General features: G+C 35.3%; 1 protein-coding gene across 1 annotated transcript in view; it reads left to right on the top strand.

The window, feature by feature from the left end:
- The window catches only part of LOC125238695 (motor neuron and pancreas homeobox protein 1-like), a 25,339-nt gene extending 8,849 nt beyond the window's left edge, over positions 1-16,490 (top strand). The window contains exons 2-3 of the mRNA XM_048146096.1: positions 13,488-13,645; positions 15,178-16,490. Coding sequence (XP_048002053.1) covers positions 13,488-13,645; positions 15,178-15,498 — 479 coding nt within the window. The 3' untranslated portion in view covers positions 15,499-16,490. The remainder of the gene's footprint in view (positions 1-13,487; positions 13,646-15,177) is intronic.

The following is a 16,490-nucleotide window of genomic DNA, read 5'->3' as shown; positions in this document are numbered from 1 at the left end:
CCTACAATTCATCAAATGCCATAGGAATTGACACTATAGCTTGAGAATTGCGAAGAACAATACCAAGAAGTTTCCAAGAGAACATTCGCCATTTTGGAAACTTGTCTTCATTGCTACTGTGGCGTCATCTGCCCATTTTCATACGCAATTAAGTTTCATTTGAGTTAATTAAAACCCGTTTTCACATTTTATGTGTCCCCTAAACACATAAACAGAACATAAGGCAGTAATTATGAATTAACTTGCCCCGAGACTGCTGCAAATCTGATTTAAAAATCAACCGTGAGGGCTTGGAGGACGAGGCGGGGCGCGACTGTTAGAGTGTTGAAGCACTTTGAAAATAATACCTATGTACGTATAAAACAAAAGAAAGTAATTTAATATTTGGAAAGCATTTATTTGTGTTAAATAACCTATATTAGTAGACTATCCAATTAAGAGACACTTGCACCAACGAAAATGGAGGGTTAACCCACCATTTTACATGAAATTTGACAGTAGACAGCCCACTAACCCTGAGTTAAAGGTTGGTGCGAGTGGGCCTAAGGGAACTAAAGACATCAACGCGTATTTATTGATTTATCATCATCCTCTTCGCGTTATTCCGGCATTTGCCACGGCTCATAGGAGCCTGGGGTCCGCTTTGACAACTAATCCCAAGATTCGGCGTAGGCACTAGTTTTACGAAAGCGACTGCCATCTGACCTTCCAAGTCTTCCAACCCGAAGGGTTACTAAGCCTTATTGGAATTAGTCCGGTTTCCTCACCATGTTTTCCTTCACTGAAAAGCGACGCAAATATCAAACGACATTTCGCACATAAGTTCCGAAAAACTCATTGGTACGAGCCGGGGTTCGAACCCACGACCTCCGGATCGAAAGTCGCACGCCACCGCTAGGCCACCAGCGCTTTTTGCCGGCAGATATTGAGTGAGTGAAGCGAAAGTGGTTTGTCAGGATCGTAGCAAATGGAAATCCGTGATCTCTGCCTACCCTTCTGGGAAACAGGCGTGATTGTATGTATATATGTATGTATATTGACAGTATAGTCACCGCGTCGACAGTGGCGCCGCGCCCGCGGGGCCTTAAGCCAATTACCGGCAGCCAATTTGTTCGCACAAACAAAGGGACGAGCCGTAGGGATGGAACAGGAGACGTATCGATACACATATCGATTATAATCGAGTTTTTATTTTCATTTCATATTTAGCTATCTCACTCTTTCAGTTAAGTATTTAAAGCCTGGGAAACTCACCTAACCACAAAATTAAAATTTTGAAAAAACCCCCGACCGCGACATAGTAGGCCGATTTTCATGAAACATGGCTAAGAACACTCCCGACTAACTCAGCTTTCAGACAAAAAAACTAAATCCAAATCGGTTCATCCGTTCGGGAGCTACGATGCCACAGACAGACACACATAGACATACAAACAGACGAACAGACAGACAGACAGACACGTCAAACTTATAACACCCCGTCGTTTTTGCGTCGGGCGTTAAAAAGAGACGAAAGTAAAAAGTAGCAACATCGTCGCGTCTTCTTGTTTTCTCAGACATGCTGGTGAGGGAGGGATGATAAGTATAAAACTTCTATAAACGTTATAATTTGAAATATATACCATACACCAAAGAAAAAGAGTCCAAGTCCACCCGGTGGCAGAGCCGGGAACCAAATCAAATCGCACATTATCATTTTTTTCTACTCCCGTACTGTCTCGTCATAAAAATTTTACAGGGTCGTGCATAGATCTTTAAAACCCTATATAAAAGTCTATTCCCCAAAACCAGTCCCCGCCGGCTTCCTGCGCACGTGCGCAGTAACGTAATATCCTGAAAAAGCATTGATTGGCTTTGTAACCATGGCAACGCATTGTTGTAACGTTACTGCGTGGAGCCGGCGGGGGCTGGCTTTGGAGAGCTGGCGAAGAGCGCTGGTAATGCAAACCTTTATGGCTATTACAAGAAACAGTGTGAATTTTACGAAAGTTATTCTAGAAAACTATTAAAAACTATGAGCATGGTTGTAGAAAAAGTATTGTATGCAACGGAGTTTAACTGAGTCAAAAAATACTCGTGGCGTTTTTATTAACAATTTTCGGGTTCAATTCAAATTGTTACCCACGCCACTCGCCTTTTTTAACCTCCATTAAACGCCGGTTGCATAAAATGCCACAACCGATACTTCAATTAATTTGCTAATTATTAGTTGATTGACTGTTTAGTTTTTAGTAAATTCAAAAATTTAGTAAACTAGGTACTAGACTCATATCAAATTCTTCTGTAGCATTTGACAAAAAAAAAACAATATTTATAGATTTTGGGTATTAAAAGTGTATGATCACTACGTATTTTCGATTAAAAATGTGTGTAATTTTTATTTTATTTTGGCCACTGAAAACGCTGTCAGCGATGTAGGTAGTGACGTCATCGAATTCGAACTTAGGTACTTTATGTCAAAACAATCACTGACATAATGAACTTTTTGCTTCATACTTAAAAGTCAAAAAATGTTATTTTTGAATGACCTGATGCACAAATAATCTATAGATTAACATGACTGTGATGTTTTCGCCTGATTACGTAAAAGTATACTTAAAAAAAAATGTTTTTGCTGTTTTTAGGTCATAATAAAATATGGTAATATTTTATTTCGGTTTATTGGACAGTGCTTAATCATATAAGACAGACTTTAAAAAAGGGTCAAGTAGCCTATTATCGATATCAGTAGTGGCACATCACTAGCGCCATAAAGGCAAAAAGGGAACGTTTTCAGCAAGAATCCGCCTAATTGGTGAACCCGTCGAGCCGAATAACTAATTAGAGGTTGCGTTACGTTCGAAACGTTCAGTCAAAGCCGTAAGGAGAGCAGAAGTATCTGAACTCGCTTTGGTAGTCGACTGTGGGATATGGGTTCCATTGTGGTGTGGGCGATGGGAACCTGGCACTGCAATATTACAATTTAGTTATCTTTCAACACTTTAATTGTCAAGAGTGGCACTGAAGCTTGAGTCATGTGCTCTGCCTACCCCGTACAGGCGTGAGTTTATGTGTGCAAGGATTATTTATATAGGATTTACATACTTCATACTAAGTATCGTACCGCGATTTTTTAGCGCCACCTATTAAATACTATCATAACTACACTGATGATGCCTACAATTTTTTTTTTTTTCAAAATTCAAAAAAAAAATTCAAAATTCGTTTATTTATCAAACAAGGTTTCTTAGGGTGTCGAATCCTCCTTTTAAGTTTGACACTTGTGTTAGGAGGAATTCGCTCTTTCATACAAGGTGTTAAATAAACATTTAGGTAACAAAGTTGTTTACAAAATCAAATCTTAAGTTATAAAAATGTGTATTGACGTGATATCATGACTTTAAAATAAAGAAAAATGTCATTTATTCTAATAAAAAAATAAAAGCACGCTATAATATTTGGGGAAAATATGAATTTGTCCACTTCCAGGCTGCGAACAGCGCCATCTAGTCTTAAGGCTAAAAGGTCCATACATTTCAGGGGTACGCTTTTTTGTATGGGCTTTGTCAGTCCAGTATTAAATCGTTCTTGGTATAAGTATGTACCTATATGTGGTTTAAACAGTCACGATTTTAAAACATTAAAACCGGATCTTTTTGCGTAGACCTTATTACATATATGTATATATTTTTATTATATGATTGAAAGTGCAATAGAATAAACACACAAAAAAAACTATTTGTACGAATGAGGTTTTAATTTTTTTTTTTTCATAAAAAGCCCATTTTTGGACCACCTTGCAATTCTTGCATCGACTTTCTTACCCTACACAAATTAATCAAAACAATTTCCTTCTAACAAATGTCACAAACTTTTTACCAAACTTACAAAAACGACATAAGCGCCACAATATCTACACCAACATAAGACATTACTACTCAAATTACAGTTTAAAAGGTCTTAAACGCCATAGTTTGTGTACACACATAAGACGTTCATAACACTACTTGAACTATCGTTCAAAAGGTCTTAAGCGCCATACATTCTGCATACACTTAAAACGTTCTAATTTTAAATTGTCGCAAGGTCTTAAGCGCAACAGCTCGTGTATACACATACGACTTTGCGGGGTGGAGTGGGCGTGGCCTATCGCGCATGCGTGGAGTAAGACACTGCCTTTTTTAGAGATCTTCGCCTTTGAGTTGAGTGCTTGTACATATCATATTTTGTTAAGATTCATTTTAAATATTGTTCATCTTTTAAACTAAATCATAATTTGATTGATCAACAATTTTAGAAAGAATTTATAAAAACTATAAAATGTTATTTTTAGTATTAAGTAAACATTATTTTAAATTAAATTAAAGGAACAATTCACACCTCGGAAAGGACTTGAAAAATAATATCAAAGACATAATGTAACTCCGTATAGACGCATAAAGTCTAAGAAAAAAACGTACCTCAAAGCCATAGAGAAAAATATAAGAAACGGTGGCCTAGATGGCGTTACATTACACCTTTGGGGAACGCATTTTAATACATATCAAACTTAGAATATGGGCCAAATTGTCAAACCTGAGGTTCAAAAGTTCTAAGCTTGTGTCGAGAGATGGCCGTCTATGCACTGTGAATACTGTGATTACACATTTTACTTTGACAGTAACTCTCTATAATACTCGATCCTCTTTGAAGCAGAGGTAAAACAGAGGGTCTTATCGCGAAAAATTAAAATTATTCGAAGTATGTAACAAATCATTTTTTTAAGTAGTAGGACTACTATATATAAATTATAAAGTGAAATAGATACCATACACTAAAGTAAAAGCGATCAAGCCCACTGGTGGCAAAGCTGGGAATCGAACCCGGGTCTCCAGCTAACGCGGCTGACGTGCTAAAGTTAGAGTTGTTAATCCTTCGTGACCTTTTTTTATTGTACCCTGTCATTTTATTTTCATTTATTGCACATAATTAAATAAACAGAAAATACATATGAAACCATAAAATCCCAAAATTAGTGAAATATTTTTGAGGTACGGAACCCTAAAAGTACGTATTAGGTACTAAACTGTAACTTGAGTAGTTTTCATGTGATCTGCTCACCCCTTAGGGAAATACAGGCGTGTATGTAAAATTAAAAGCAACTTAAAATCTACTCAAACGATTTTATGACTTCACGATCGATTGATAAATCTTTTCAATCAATTAGCTAACGATAATCATCATCCAAATTGATCCCAACTCGGCCACCTGCCATACGGCACTTAGCGAAGTGGCCTTAATTGCCCAAACACCCGTAAAATTGCACCCCATTCTTAACTACAACATACTGCACAAATGTCACTTATAGCCCCCTTAACAAAAAGCACTACTATCCAAAATATACCTTATCATTTTTCAGATAGAGTTCATTTTAGTATGTAGCGCGTTAGATGACGGATTCCATTTTGCAAATGAAGCATTAAGTTGATTTGTATTTTATGGTAAAAGTGTTTAGGTTGAAAATTGAACGCGCGTTCTAAGTGATATTTAAGGGGGTTCATCCATTTAATATTTATTAGTATAATTAATTTAATGTTTAAATTAGGGATGCACGAAAGTTATTTATTGTTGTTTATAGTTAGCTAATTCGTTGAGGGGTGACAGGTTCAATTCGTGTTGTTTAATTTTGTTGTTAATTTTATGGATGTGATTAAAAGTTGTATTGAAATAAAGTGTTAACGATTAGTGATGTTCTAAATATTTATTAATGGGTTTAGAGTGTGTTACAAATTTTACTTAGGTACCTACTGAAATTGTAAGCTATTTTATTATAGTTAGTTGCTCATTTACTAAAGAGAAGTCAATAAATTTAATTTGATATAATTTAATTTTTTAACTATTTTATAGTATTTGTATAATTTTGTCTTTTATATGTATACTTGTTACCTACATATAAAACAACAATGACTCAGGAACAAATATCTGTGCTCATCAGCTCATCACACAAATACATGCCCATACCGGGAGCAGAACCCAGGATCGCGGCTTATCAGGCACGGTCACACCAGAACGGTCGTCAAAAACGTCATATGTACTCATGGTAATTTTTTCCCTTAAAAAGCCAACAATAGAAAAAAAAATCATACCACTTATCAAAAGCTAAATCGCGCAGTTGTAAAACATGTATAACTTTTATCACCCGCCGGGGTGTTTACCCCATCGGGGTAATCTTACCCCATTTGGGATGACACTTGCCATAAATATGTGGTGAGGATTTAGTTTAGGGTTCCGTTGACGGATGGTGACGGGTGGATGTGGTGTGATTTTTTAAAGGGGCTGCAAGTCTTGTTCAAAATTCTAATTTCTTTCATAAATACACCTCAAGGACTTTTTTACATTTATAGTACTAGAGTTTTTACTAACTATAGACGATCAAATAAATGTTGGCACTAAAAAAATCGCAAAAATCTTTTTTTGAAGTTGGGTAGGTAAAGTTTTTTGAAGATATGCAAATAAACGGTGGCTCTTTTATTTTTATTTCGTATATTTTATCTATTATCTTTTTTTAAGTGACTGAAACGATGTTTGTGAAATTTAATAGCAGATGAGGTGACAATGCCTTTGCGCATGCTGAATGTATGAAAGGTAACTGTCCCATATTACGGGAACTTAAGACGTTTCCTACTTTGAGTGAGGATTGTAAAAAAAATGCGAAGTTTCTAGTCGTGTTAATTATTTTATTTTAAGGATAAGTCTTCTACGATGGATTTAAGACACAATTTTGTATCGTAACTTCTAATTTATAAAAATTACCGTTGTTTTTCTTAACCCTTAGTTTGCCCATTATTCCGGGATACAATTTTGGTATGGCTTCAATTCCGGGAGTCGTTGTACGTAATTACGGGATACCTTTAAAGTCCACGTTGTTGAAGCATAATGTAAAAAAACGAATTAAAAATATTGTTTAAATAAATATATAAATGCACATATCGTTTTGATAGTTGCTTAAATGCTTATATTGAGTGTATTTTTTATAATTGGCAATGTTTTGATGGGTTGGGGTGGGATGAGAAATATGATATTTTACGGTATAACTATGTATTGTATGATATAATGACAGGGTGTTATAAGTTTTACTGTCTGTCTAAGGCATCGCTTTCGAATGGATGAACCGATTTAGATTAGTTTGTTTCGTTTGAAAGCTGAATTAGTCGAGAGTCTTCTTAGCCATGTTTGATGAAAAACGCTTTACAATGTCGGGGTTTTTTTTTCAAAATTTAATTTCAATCCAGAAGCTATTGCCGGTTATATAAATTGCACGGTACTCGTGAAAATTTCAGTTTTTTGGTACTGGTGATCACTGAGCTACACCATATACATATATGGTGGTGATACGTTATTCAAGTATGTATATATAAATAACTAGTACCCAATAAATAAATATTATAGGCCGTTCTTACACAGGTTGCCTGTCCGACGAATTTGTACTATATATTATCCTCATCTAAATTTTAGCTTTCTAGTACTAATAATAATTGAGCTAAATCGTAGACGGACAGACTGACTGACGGACAAACCAATATGTGGTATAAAGATATTTAGCTAACTAAGGAAGTTTAAAAACATAATAGTCGGGTCTCTATACCTTATTTTGTGTTTTTATATTTTAATACACTTTATATAGGCATACCGTAATAAGATACACTCATATAAAGTCGTGTACTTAATTACGGCAGTTAAAACGAAGGCTATATTAAAAGACAAACAAGATTTTTTTCTTAGTACATTGGAAGATTATATAGGCAATTATACTCAAAACATCGAAATAAGTAACCTTTGTGCTTTAATTTTGTGAAATAAAACAAATTTAATGTCGATGCCACACTCCAATATTTCGCACGTATTATTCAACAAGTATACATATCGTACAGAATTCGTACTCAATTATGAGACTAAAATCTAAAAAATATATGTACCGTAATTATGTCACTATAATCTGTAATCTTTACTCAATATATTTACATCAAATATATAAATATACTTCACCGCAAATAGTAATAAAACATAAAAACATTGCGGACTGTGTTTCCGTTATTCCGTGATACTCCCGCAATTATGTACACCGCGTCAAAATGGTGTACATTATTCCGGGAGCGGGTATTTTTATTAAAATATGCTTTAAATTAATTTGAAAAGATGATATAAATGTATTTTAATAACTATAAGACAATTATGATACAAATTTAATATAAATACACTTACCCGCATCACAGTAAACCCTTACGAAGTTCCGCTGCCGCGTTAAGCTCACCGTCAAACACGCCCATAGAAACCACTGCGTGGTTGCGACTGACGCGTTTGGAGGTACCTCACGGCTTCAAAAGATGCGATAGATATTCGAAAATCGACTTTTTCGGTTCTATTTGATCTATAGTTAATAAAATATTGCCTTAAATTAAGATTTTACTGATAGTTTCCTTATTTTGCGACAAAAACCAAAGTATCCCGGAATAATGTACCACATTTTACTATCCCGGAATAGTGTACAGTTACCTAAATTACCTAGAAAAGCGATGGTAACTGTCAGTGTCACTTACCTGTCACTGGTGTTTTTTTTCTAATTTTGTGCAATTCAGCACACGCAAAGGCATTGTCATCCCATCTGCTATTAAATTTCATAAAGTATTGAATACATTTATGGATTTGATTTAGTTTGATGTTTTACAGTTAGTATTTTGTCCGTATTGGTGTGGTGACATTTTTTGTGTTTTACTCGGTTGCAAAGTTTGTTAAACCTTCGTGCCTTGAACCCCTCACAACGCTCAAGATTCCACGTCTCGAACCACTCGCTACGTTCGCGGTTCAATAGGAATTCCTATTGGAATCTTTCACTTGCTCGGGGATCAATCTTTGGCACGTGCGGTTAAAGAACTTTGCCCCCTTGTAAAACAAATAACTATTTCCATCTTATTTACCTTAGGAAACTTTAAACGGATCACTGTCTGTCCGTCTGTCTCGTGAACTAACATAATCACATACAATCTATCCTCCGCCACGTCAAGTATCGCACATGCGCGTTGCCGGGCAAACAGGACAATGACGTTAAGTCGCCCGGCTGAGCGCAAGACGGCAATCAGCGTAATTCGATTGGTCCCGTCTTGCCCCACCCTCCCCGCGACAATACATGGTGTATAATATCGTTTTACAATATGGCGATGGAAATGGGTTGGTAAATAAAATAATAATATATGTACATATTTTTGTTAGTACTAAAAAGGATCGAGTATATAATACTATATTGTGCCCGCGGCTTCTCTCGCGTGAAATTCGAAAATTGCGGAATGCTAACCCCCACAATTTTAACCCCCCATTTTAGGTAAGTGGGGGTTAGGATGAGACAAAAAGTTTCATTTATTTCTTTAACAATAAATTATTTTGTTAGAAAAATGTTACAAACTAATACATGCAATTTTAAATTCTAAAATAAAAGCGGAACATGTCAATAATTAAGATTCAAAAAAAAATATTATAGGACATTCTTGTAACGGCAAACGTTGTAACAGCGTTTTGGCGTCGCCGCTGTCCGATGACGCCAGGGCACTGTGCAAACTTTATTTAAAAATATAGTTATAATTTAGCATAAGGTAGATTTAAACGGGGGTGACATAATCACTGCGTGATAAAACCCCTTTCAAATTAAATAAAGATTAAAAAAAAAAAAAAAGGACATTCTTACACAGATTGACTGAGCCCCACGGTAAGCTCAAGAAGGCTTGTGTTGTGGGTACTCAGACAACGATATATATATATAATATAAATACATAGAAAACATCCATGATTCAGGAACAAATATCTGTGCTCATCACACAAATAAATGCCCTTACCGGGATTCGAACCCGGGACCGCAGCGTAGCAGGCAGGGTCACTACTCACTACCGACTGCGCCAGACCGGTCGTCATCAAAAAAAAACACAAAAAATAAACTAAAATTATAAATAAATCAGCTTTATATGTACAGTCAACAACACAGCTGTGTATACAGACAAAGTGCCAAAAATATGTATACACACCTTTATGTACAGGTAATAAAGTTCTGTATACATATTTTTGGCACTTTGTCTGTATACACAGCTGTGTTGTTGACTGTACAAGTAAATATTTCATCAATGCTGTAGAAGCACCCCTCTATAGGAACATTTTTAAATGCTTAACAAATATTTTATTTTTTTACTTTCAGGTTTTCAGGTAGTTGGTTAAATATTAAATAGCCTATGTCACTCTTCATCCCTTCAACTATCTCCACTTTAAAAACCACGTCAATTCGTCGCTCCGTTTTGCCGTTAAAGACGGACAAACAGACACACACGCTTTTCGATCCGATTACTGTCAAAGTTTATTCTGTAGTCACAGTGCATAGACTAACGTAGGCCGGTACATTTCAGGCTACTTTTTTGTATGGATTTTCCGTCCCGGGTATCGTCCTTGCTTCCGAGATAGGTATTTTCTTAGATTTTTCACAGCTATATCTATATGTAACTCAGATATCATGTATGTCAAGAACCTACAAAAATACGCACCCTCACAAAGTGGCGGGAATCGAACCCTGAACAAAACGCCGGTCAAACAGACTCCCGAACGTCAACCCCCCTTGTTATTTATACGCAAGCGAGAGAATCATCTTGGTAGTTGCTCTACTATATTTTTTATTATTTTTCACACAGAACTAAATCAAGTTGATTTAGTTCCGTGATTTTTCATCACACTCACACATTCAATGTGCAATTGCACGAAAGTGGAGCGGGAGTTATAGAAAATCATTCTTCCTAGGGAGTTTTTATCTTTTTACATATTTTCATAATGCAAATGTGATGAAAACATTGTGTGTAACTCTGAGCGTAAGAATATTGCAAACTCGAGACTCGCGCTTAACTTATCGCGATTTAACTTACTTCTGTGTGCAATTTTTTACTTGCCTTTCACATCCTTCCTACATCCGATATCGGAGCGGATAATGTGAAAACGCTCTTACATTGAAGGAAAAAACGGCCATAGTAGGCAAAGTATTAATATGTGCGGGTTTTTAACCTATTTAGGGGTATGGCATTCCACGAGAATGTCGCTTACGACATATAATTCTTCTAATACTTCTGAAGACGCTAAGAATGCGAAGTTGTGTCTGACATTTTATGACTTTGTTAACAAATTGGCAGTATTTTCTCGAGCTTTACTGTTTTTAACCCCCGACGCAAAAACGACGGGGTATTAAGCGTTTGATGTGTCTGTCTGTCTATCTGTGTGTGTGTCCGTCTGTGGCATAGTAGCTGCCGAACGGATGAACGGATGAAATTTTTGAAAGCTTAGTTAGTCGGGAGTATTCTTAGCCATGTTTCATTAAAATCGGTCCACTATGTCGCGGTCGGGGGTTTTTCAAAATTTTGTGGTTAGGTTATGACTGAAATAACTTCCATACGAAGCAAAAGCATATCCCTTTATTTGAAAGCAGAGCATCTTTCCGCGCAGACCGGCGCCATATTGAAAAAGATTTACGCGTCTTAGACAAGCGTTCAGGTTTGTTTATGGCCGAATTTATGGGCGGGCCCAATTAGCGACGACAGGACGTGGGTTCACATCCCGGCGGGGGCAGAATATCCTAGCTACCTTGGAGAAAAATAAGTGCAGAAAATGTTTTGGATTAGAAAAATAAGATGGTTTTTAATTTTTTTTTTCTGTATACCTATATTCGGAAACGGTTTTTATGTAGACAGCTATGTATGATGGAAAAATTTCTGTGTATTTTTTTATGGTAAATTATGCGTTTTTTATGGACTTTAATTAAACTGTTACTAGTCTAATCATTATAATTTTGGGCTCAGTACAGATAAAACAGAAACAAATCGGATAATCGAAATTCACTATTTTAAATTCGGACAAAAACTTTATAATCATCTCAGAAAAAGTCACGCGAACAACACCTATAATAGTTACTCTAAGTACGAACAAAAATCAAACAAAAAGCAATTTCCATAATTTCCAGCGCAATCATAAACTAACAAGATACAGATAACACAAATTAACACAACGACGCAATTACGCTAATACATATTTATCAAAGCGCCGCTAAACCTATAAAAATGATAATTATCAATCAGCCAGCGACATTTGTGTTTATTTTTGTGATAACTTTCTGAACGCATCTGTCAGTTTTGGCGCGCGGTGACATTTGGGTACTTTTTAGGGGCGATGTTGATTGAATGGTGAAATTTATACGGTGTTTATACTCGGTGATGTGATTGTTAATAGTATGTTATTAATTTAATAAATATATTTTAAGGGCTACCTAAGTCCAACAGTTTAAATTGTTTTGCTTTTTATTGAGGATAGGTACAAAGGAAGCTTAAATCCTTGGAGCCACACAAATGGAGTCCCATTCGAAATTCGAAAATCGTGGAGAAGTGAATCATGGGGAGAATCATCAAGATTGGAGAGGTTAATATCATTAAGTACGTGTATTGTTCTAGGTAATTGTCAATTTACCCCCTTATTCATAAATGTACTCTAAAGTTATCAAGCTGATAATTAAAGTTTGTTTGTCCTTTTCTATCACACCAATACGTCGGAATCACACCAATTAGTCTCTAAAATGTTTGCTTATCAAACAATAATCTATACTAACTCTAATTTGGATTATAGTTATAGAATAAGAAGGATGAATAAAACAGTCACGCCAAAATTTTACTTTTATGAAGTCTGTGAAAAACGACGAAATGCTATTTTTGAAAAGGGGTTGCTAGTAGGTAATTTTAAATCTAGTGGTAATGACCAATTACCGCTCGTTTTTGATTCTGTTAGTGCAATTTAAATCGCTAGTAGTGGATTGAACGAAATTCACGACATCGAATGGTCGTTATTTCAAAATTAGCCCCGGTTCGGATTTTCGAACTTCGAACGCATCTCCTGTGAAATTTAAAAACAAATTAAAGGCCCAGGCGATCGTGCTCAAGTGCCAGCATCAAAAATCAATAAAGCATGATTGTAATGTTGGTAATATTGACCGAACGTGACATTTCATCGGTATGACCATAATGGCCGCTTTAAATTCGTTTAGTTTTATTTTGTGTTTGTAATGTTCTTTAATCGTTGGCCGATGTTTGGGTTATAACTGGTTTTGAGCCGTTTGAATATTCTAAAAATTAAATAACTGTGTAATTTACTTCTAATAAGGCATATTATACTCTACTCGTAAGTCTATGACCGTATCAAATTTGCATAAATTTAGCTGTAACAGTTCACATCTACTTGTCTACAGTTAAGTACTTAAAATCTACTTATCTTTGAAAATTCCTACTAATATTTGACATCAACTTTAATGTTTTAAGGGTCTCTGTGCATATTTTAAATTTGGAATCTTCAACATCCGCCTTGTGCTATCCAGGCATTTGCCACGGCTCATGAGAGCCTGAGGTCCGCTATACAAACAAAAGTAATCCCAAGTTTTTAAATTTGGAACATAACCGTTATTTTTGTTCCAGGTGCCCCGCACGCGCTGCTCGGCAAGACCCGCCGCCCCCGCACCGCCTTCACCTCGCAGCAGCTCCTGGAGCTGGAGAAGCAGTTCCGCATGAACAAGTACCTGTCTAGGCCGAAGCGGTTCGAGGTCGCCACTAGCCTCATGCTCACTGAGACACAGGTAACATCCACAATCATCGCATGGGTTTCCTCTATTTGGCATAACTTTAATTTTCCGAAACTATTTTCGCATAACAAACTTCGCATAATCGATTTTCGTCGAATGTTAATTGGCAGAAAACTTAAATGTCATAATCTAAAATAATACGAATATTACTTAGTCCGAAAATAAGTTTGCATAATTCTGTTTACGCCAAGAGAAAAGAGATCTTTGGTTTACGCCGATGTTTTTATGAATGAAATTAATACGCATAAGTAATTGTATTTGGCATTCTTATTCTATAATTCTTAAAATCAGAATATCCACCCATACTAAGTGCTGGGGAGGTTAGAACTGCGACCTCAATAAATATAACAGGTTGTCAAGAATTTCGGTTAGGTTAGGTTGGAACTGCAACATTGATATACTTAGTAGTTTTTATTACCTATGATAAAAATTCTGCGTTGTAAATTTCGACTAAACCACGTTATGCAGAAATAATTTATGCATAAAAACCATTCGGGGAATAACCTTTATGCATGAAATATATTCGGACGGAAGATTCTAAGATTTCTATATTTAACGTGGTTTAACAGAACTGTCATCCCAGTTCTGTTAAACATAGAATGCAAAATTACGACTATAAAAGGTTATATCACCCACTCGATTACAGTCGAGGGGTAAGTAAAGCAGTAAACACGCTTGCCGTCGGTTTCAGGGATAATCTCGGACGGTCTCTACTCCAACCGGGATCATAATAATAAATGTGACACTTGTCTTTTGATTTTACTCATGCTCAAATATACCAATTTCACATTTCATTTTATAGGTTTAAAAAATAAATCATTAGTGACAACTGACAAGTACCACATTTTTGAAAAGATTACCAAATTTTACATGACGGATCCTGTAGCATACGATGGTTACTAATGTTACTAACTTAACTACAATAACTACCTAAAACGATAATATGAATTACTAGCTTTTACCCGCGGCTTCGCTCGCTTTAGAAAGAGACAAAAAGTAGCCTATGTCACTTTTCATCCCTTCAACTATCAACACTTAAAAAATCACGTCAATTCGTAGCTCCATTTTGCCGTAAAAGACGGACAAACAAACAGACACACACACTTTCCCAATCATAATATTAGTATGGATGGATATGGATAGGTACGGTATATGTTTAAACAATACTAGTTTTATGTTGAGTAAAGACTTGTGACTTTACGATCCTAATTCCATAGTGTGTTCTTATTAACTTTACAGAACATAAACCTCAAATATCAAGTGATAACGTATTTTATTGTTCTAACCGAAATTACTGTCATGGACTAGTTTTAGACGTTAAAGTATTATGAGACTATTAAAGTTAATTAAAGCAGTTACAGCAAACTAGTAACTATTAAGAGACTAAACCCTAGGCAATAAAATAAAGTACCTTTGAAATTTATATCTATCTTTTCATACGAAATGTTAATTATTAAGTAAATAAAACAGTCCCAAATGATTCACCGCAAGCCATAATTAATTTAATTTCTCTATTTGCCCAACAGGTAAAAATCTGGTTCCAAAACCGGCGTATGAAGTGGAAACGATCCAAAAAGGCGCAGCAGGACACGAAAAAAGACCACGCGAGCGACGACAAAAAAGTACCCAATAAAGAACCGACCACAGATCAGGAAAAGCCTCAGTTGGCAGACTTGTCGGCTGTCAAACCTCCCGCCATGCTGGACAGGGACAGAATTATCGCGCTGGAGCGAGAGAGGGCGATAGCGGCGGCGAACTTTAATTCGAATTTAGACAACAGACGGGGATTGGTCATGAGCCAAGATGGCGGGCGGTCCGCTGATATGTTCAGGCCGTATGTGGTATGAAATTAAACGGGATTTTTTGTTTGTTTTTTCGTTTATTGTTGGTGGTATTTACTATTTAGTTTTTGATGTATATAAAAATATTTGTTTGTTTAATGATTTTTCTTATTAATATCTACACTACAGTATAAAAAAACTAAATTGGCATTTAAATGTAACAGCGAATGGGGGAATTAGGGTGACCATGTGTTAATAAAATTATAGGATTGTCCTAAAATTTTATCGAAAATAATTTAACTTAATTTTAAGTCCCGTGATTGTAAAATACATCTTATGATTGTAAATAAGTATTGAATGTAATAAATACTACGTTGAATTAAACATAATAATATTAAGTACATTAAAATTAGTTACTTAAATATGCCGGAGGAACTGATTTCAAGCCAAATATTGTCTAGACTATCAGTAAAATTATTTTTAATACTAATGGTGTATAATTTTACTCTATAATTTATTGGTATTGTAACAGTATGTTGCATTATTTTATGTACTTCGTCAATAGGAGAAAAATTTATATAATTACAGAGGAAGGCAAAAGCTTATGTATCTAATATTAATGTATACCTAATTTTTAATGTATACTATTTTTTTTTAATTTAATACATATAATAAGAGGAGACTGTTAATGCATTTATTTCTAATATTGTTATTTATTAAATTATTTTCTAAGTCCTAGTCAATGAAAAGTATGTACTGTGTTTAGCGGAAGACATCTTGAATCAGTATTATTTGGTAGAATAGATAAATATAAATGTTTAACAAGTAGGTAATGTAATATAAAGTATGGTACGATAAGATATTTTTATATTTATTCATCACACTTCATTACGAAACAAAAAACTACCTGTTTGGTAATCAGTAGATCCACATAGTAACGCCACACTAAAAAGAATTACAGAATTAGCCTGACATTGAATTTTTAAAATATAATTGTATTTTTAAAATATATTGATTATGTTAATTTATGAGTATTCCAAACGGTCACTTATTTATAC

Source organism: Leguminivora glycinivorella, chromosome 24 (assembly GCF_023078275.1).
Source record: "Leguminivora glycinivorella isolate SPB_JAAS2020 chromosome 24, LegGlyc_1.1, whole genome shotgun sequence".
Lineage (NCBI taxonomy): Eukaryota > Metazoa > Arthropoda > Insecta > Lepidoptera > Tortricidae > Leguminivora > Leguminivora glycinivorella.
Note: the sequence above shows the minus strand (reverse complement) of the source record. Positions and strands in the feature narration are given on the sequence as shown.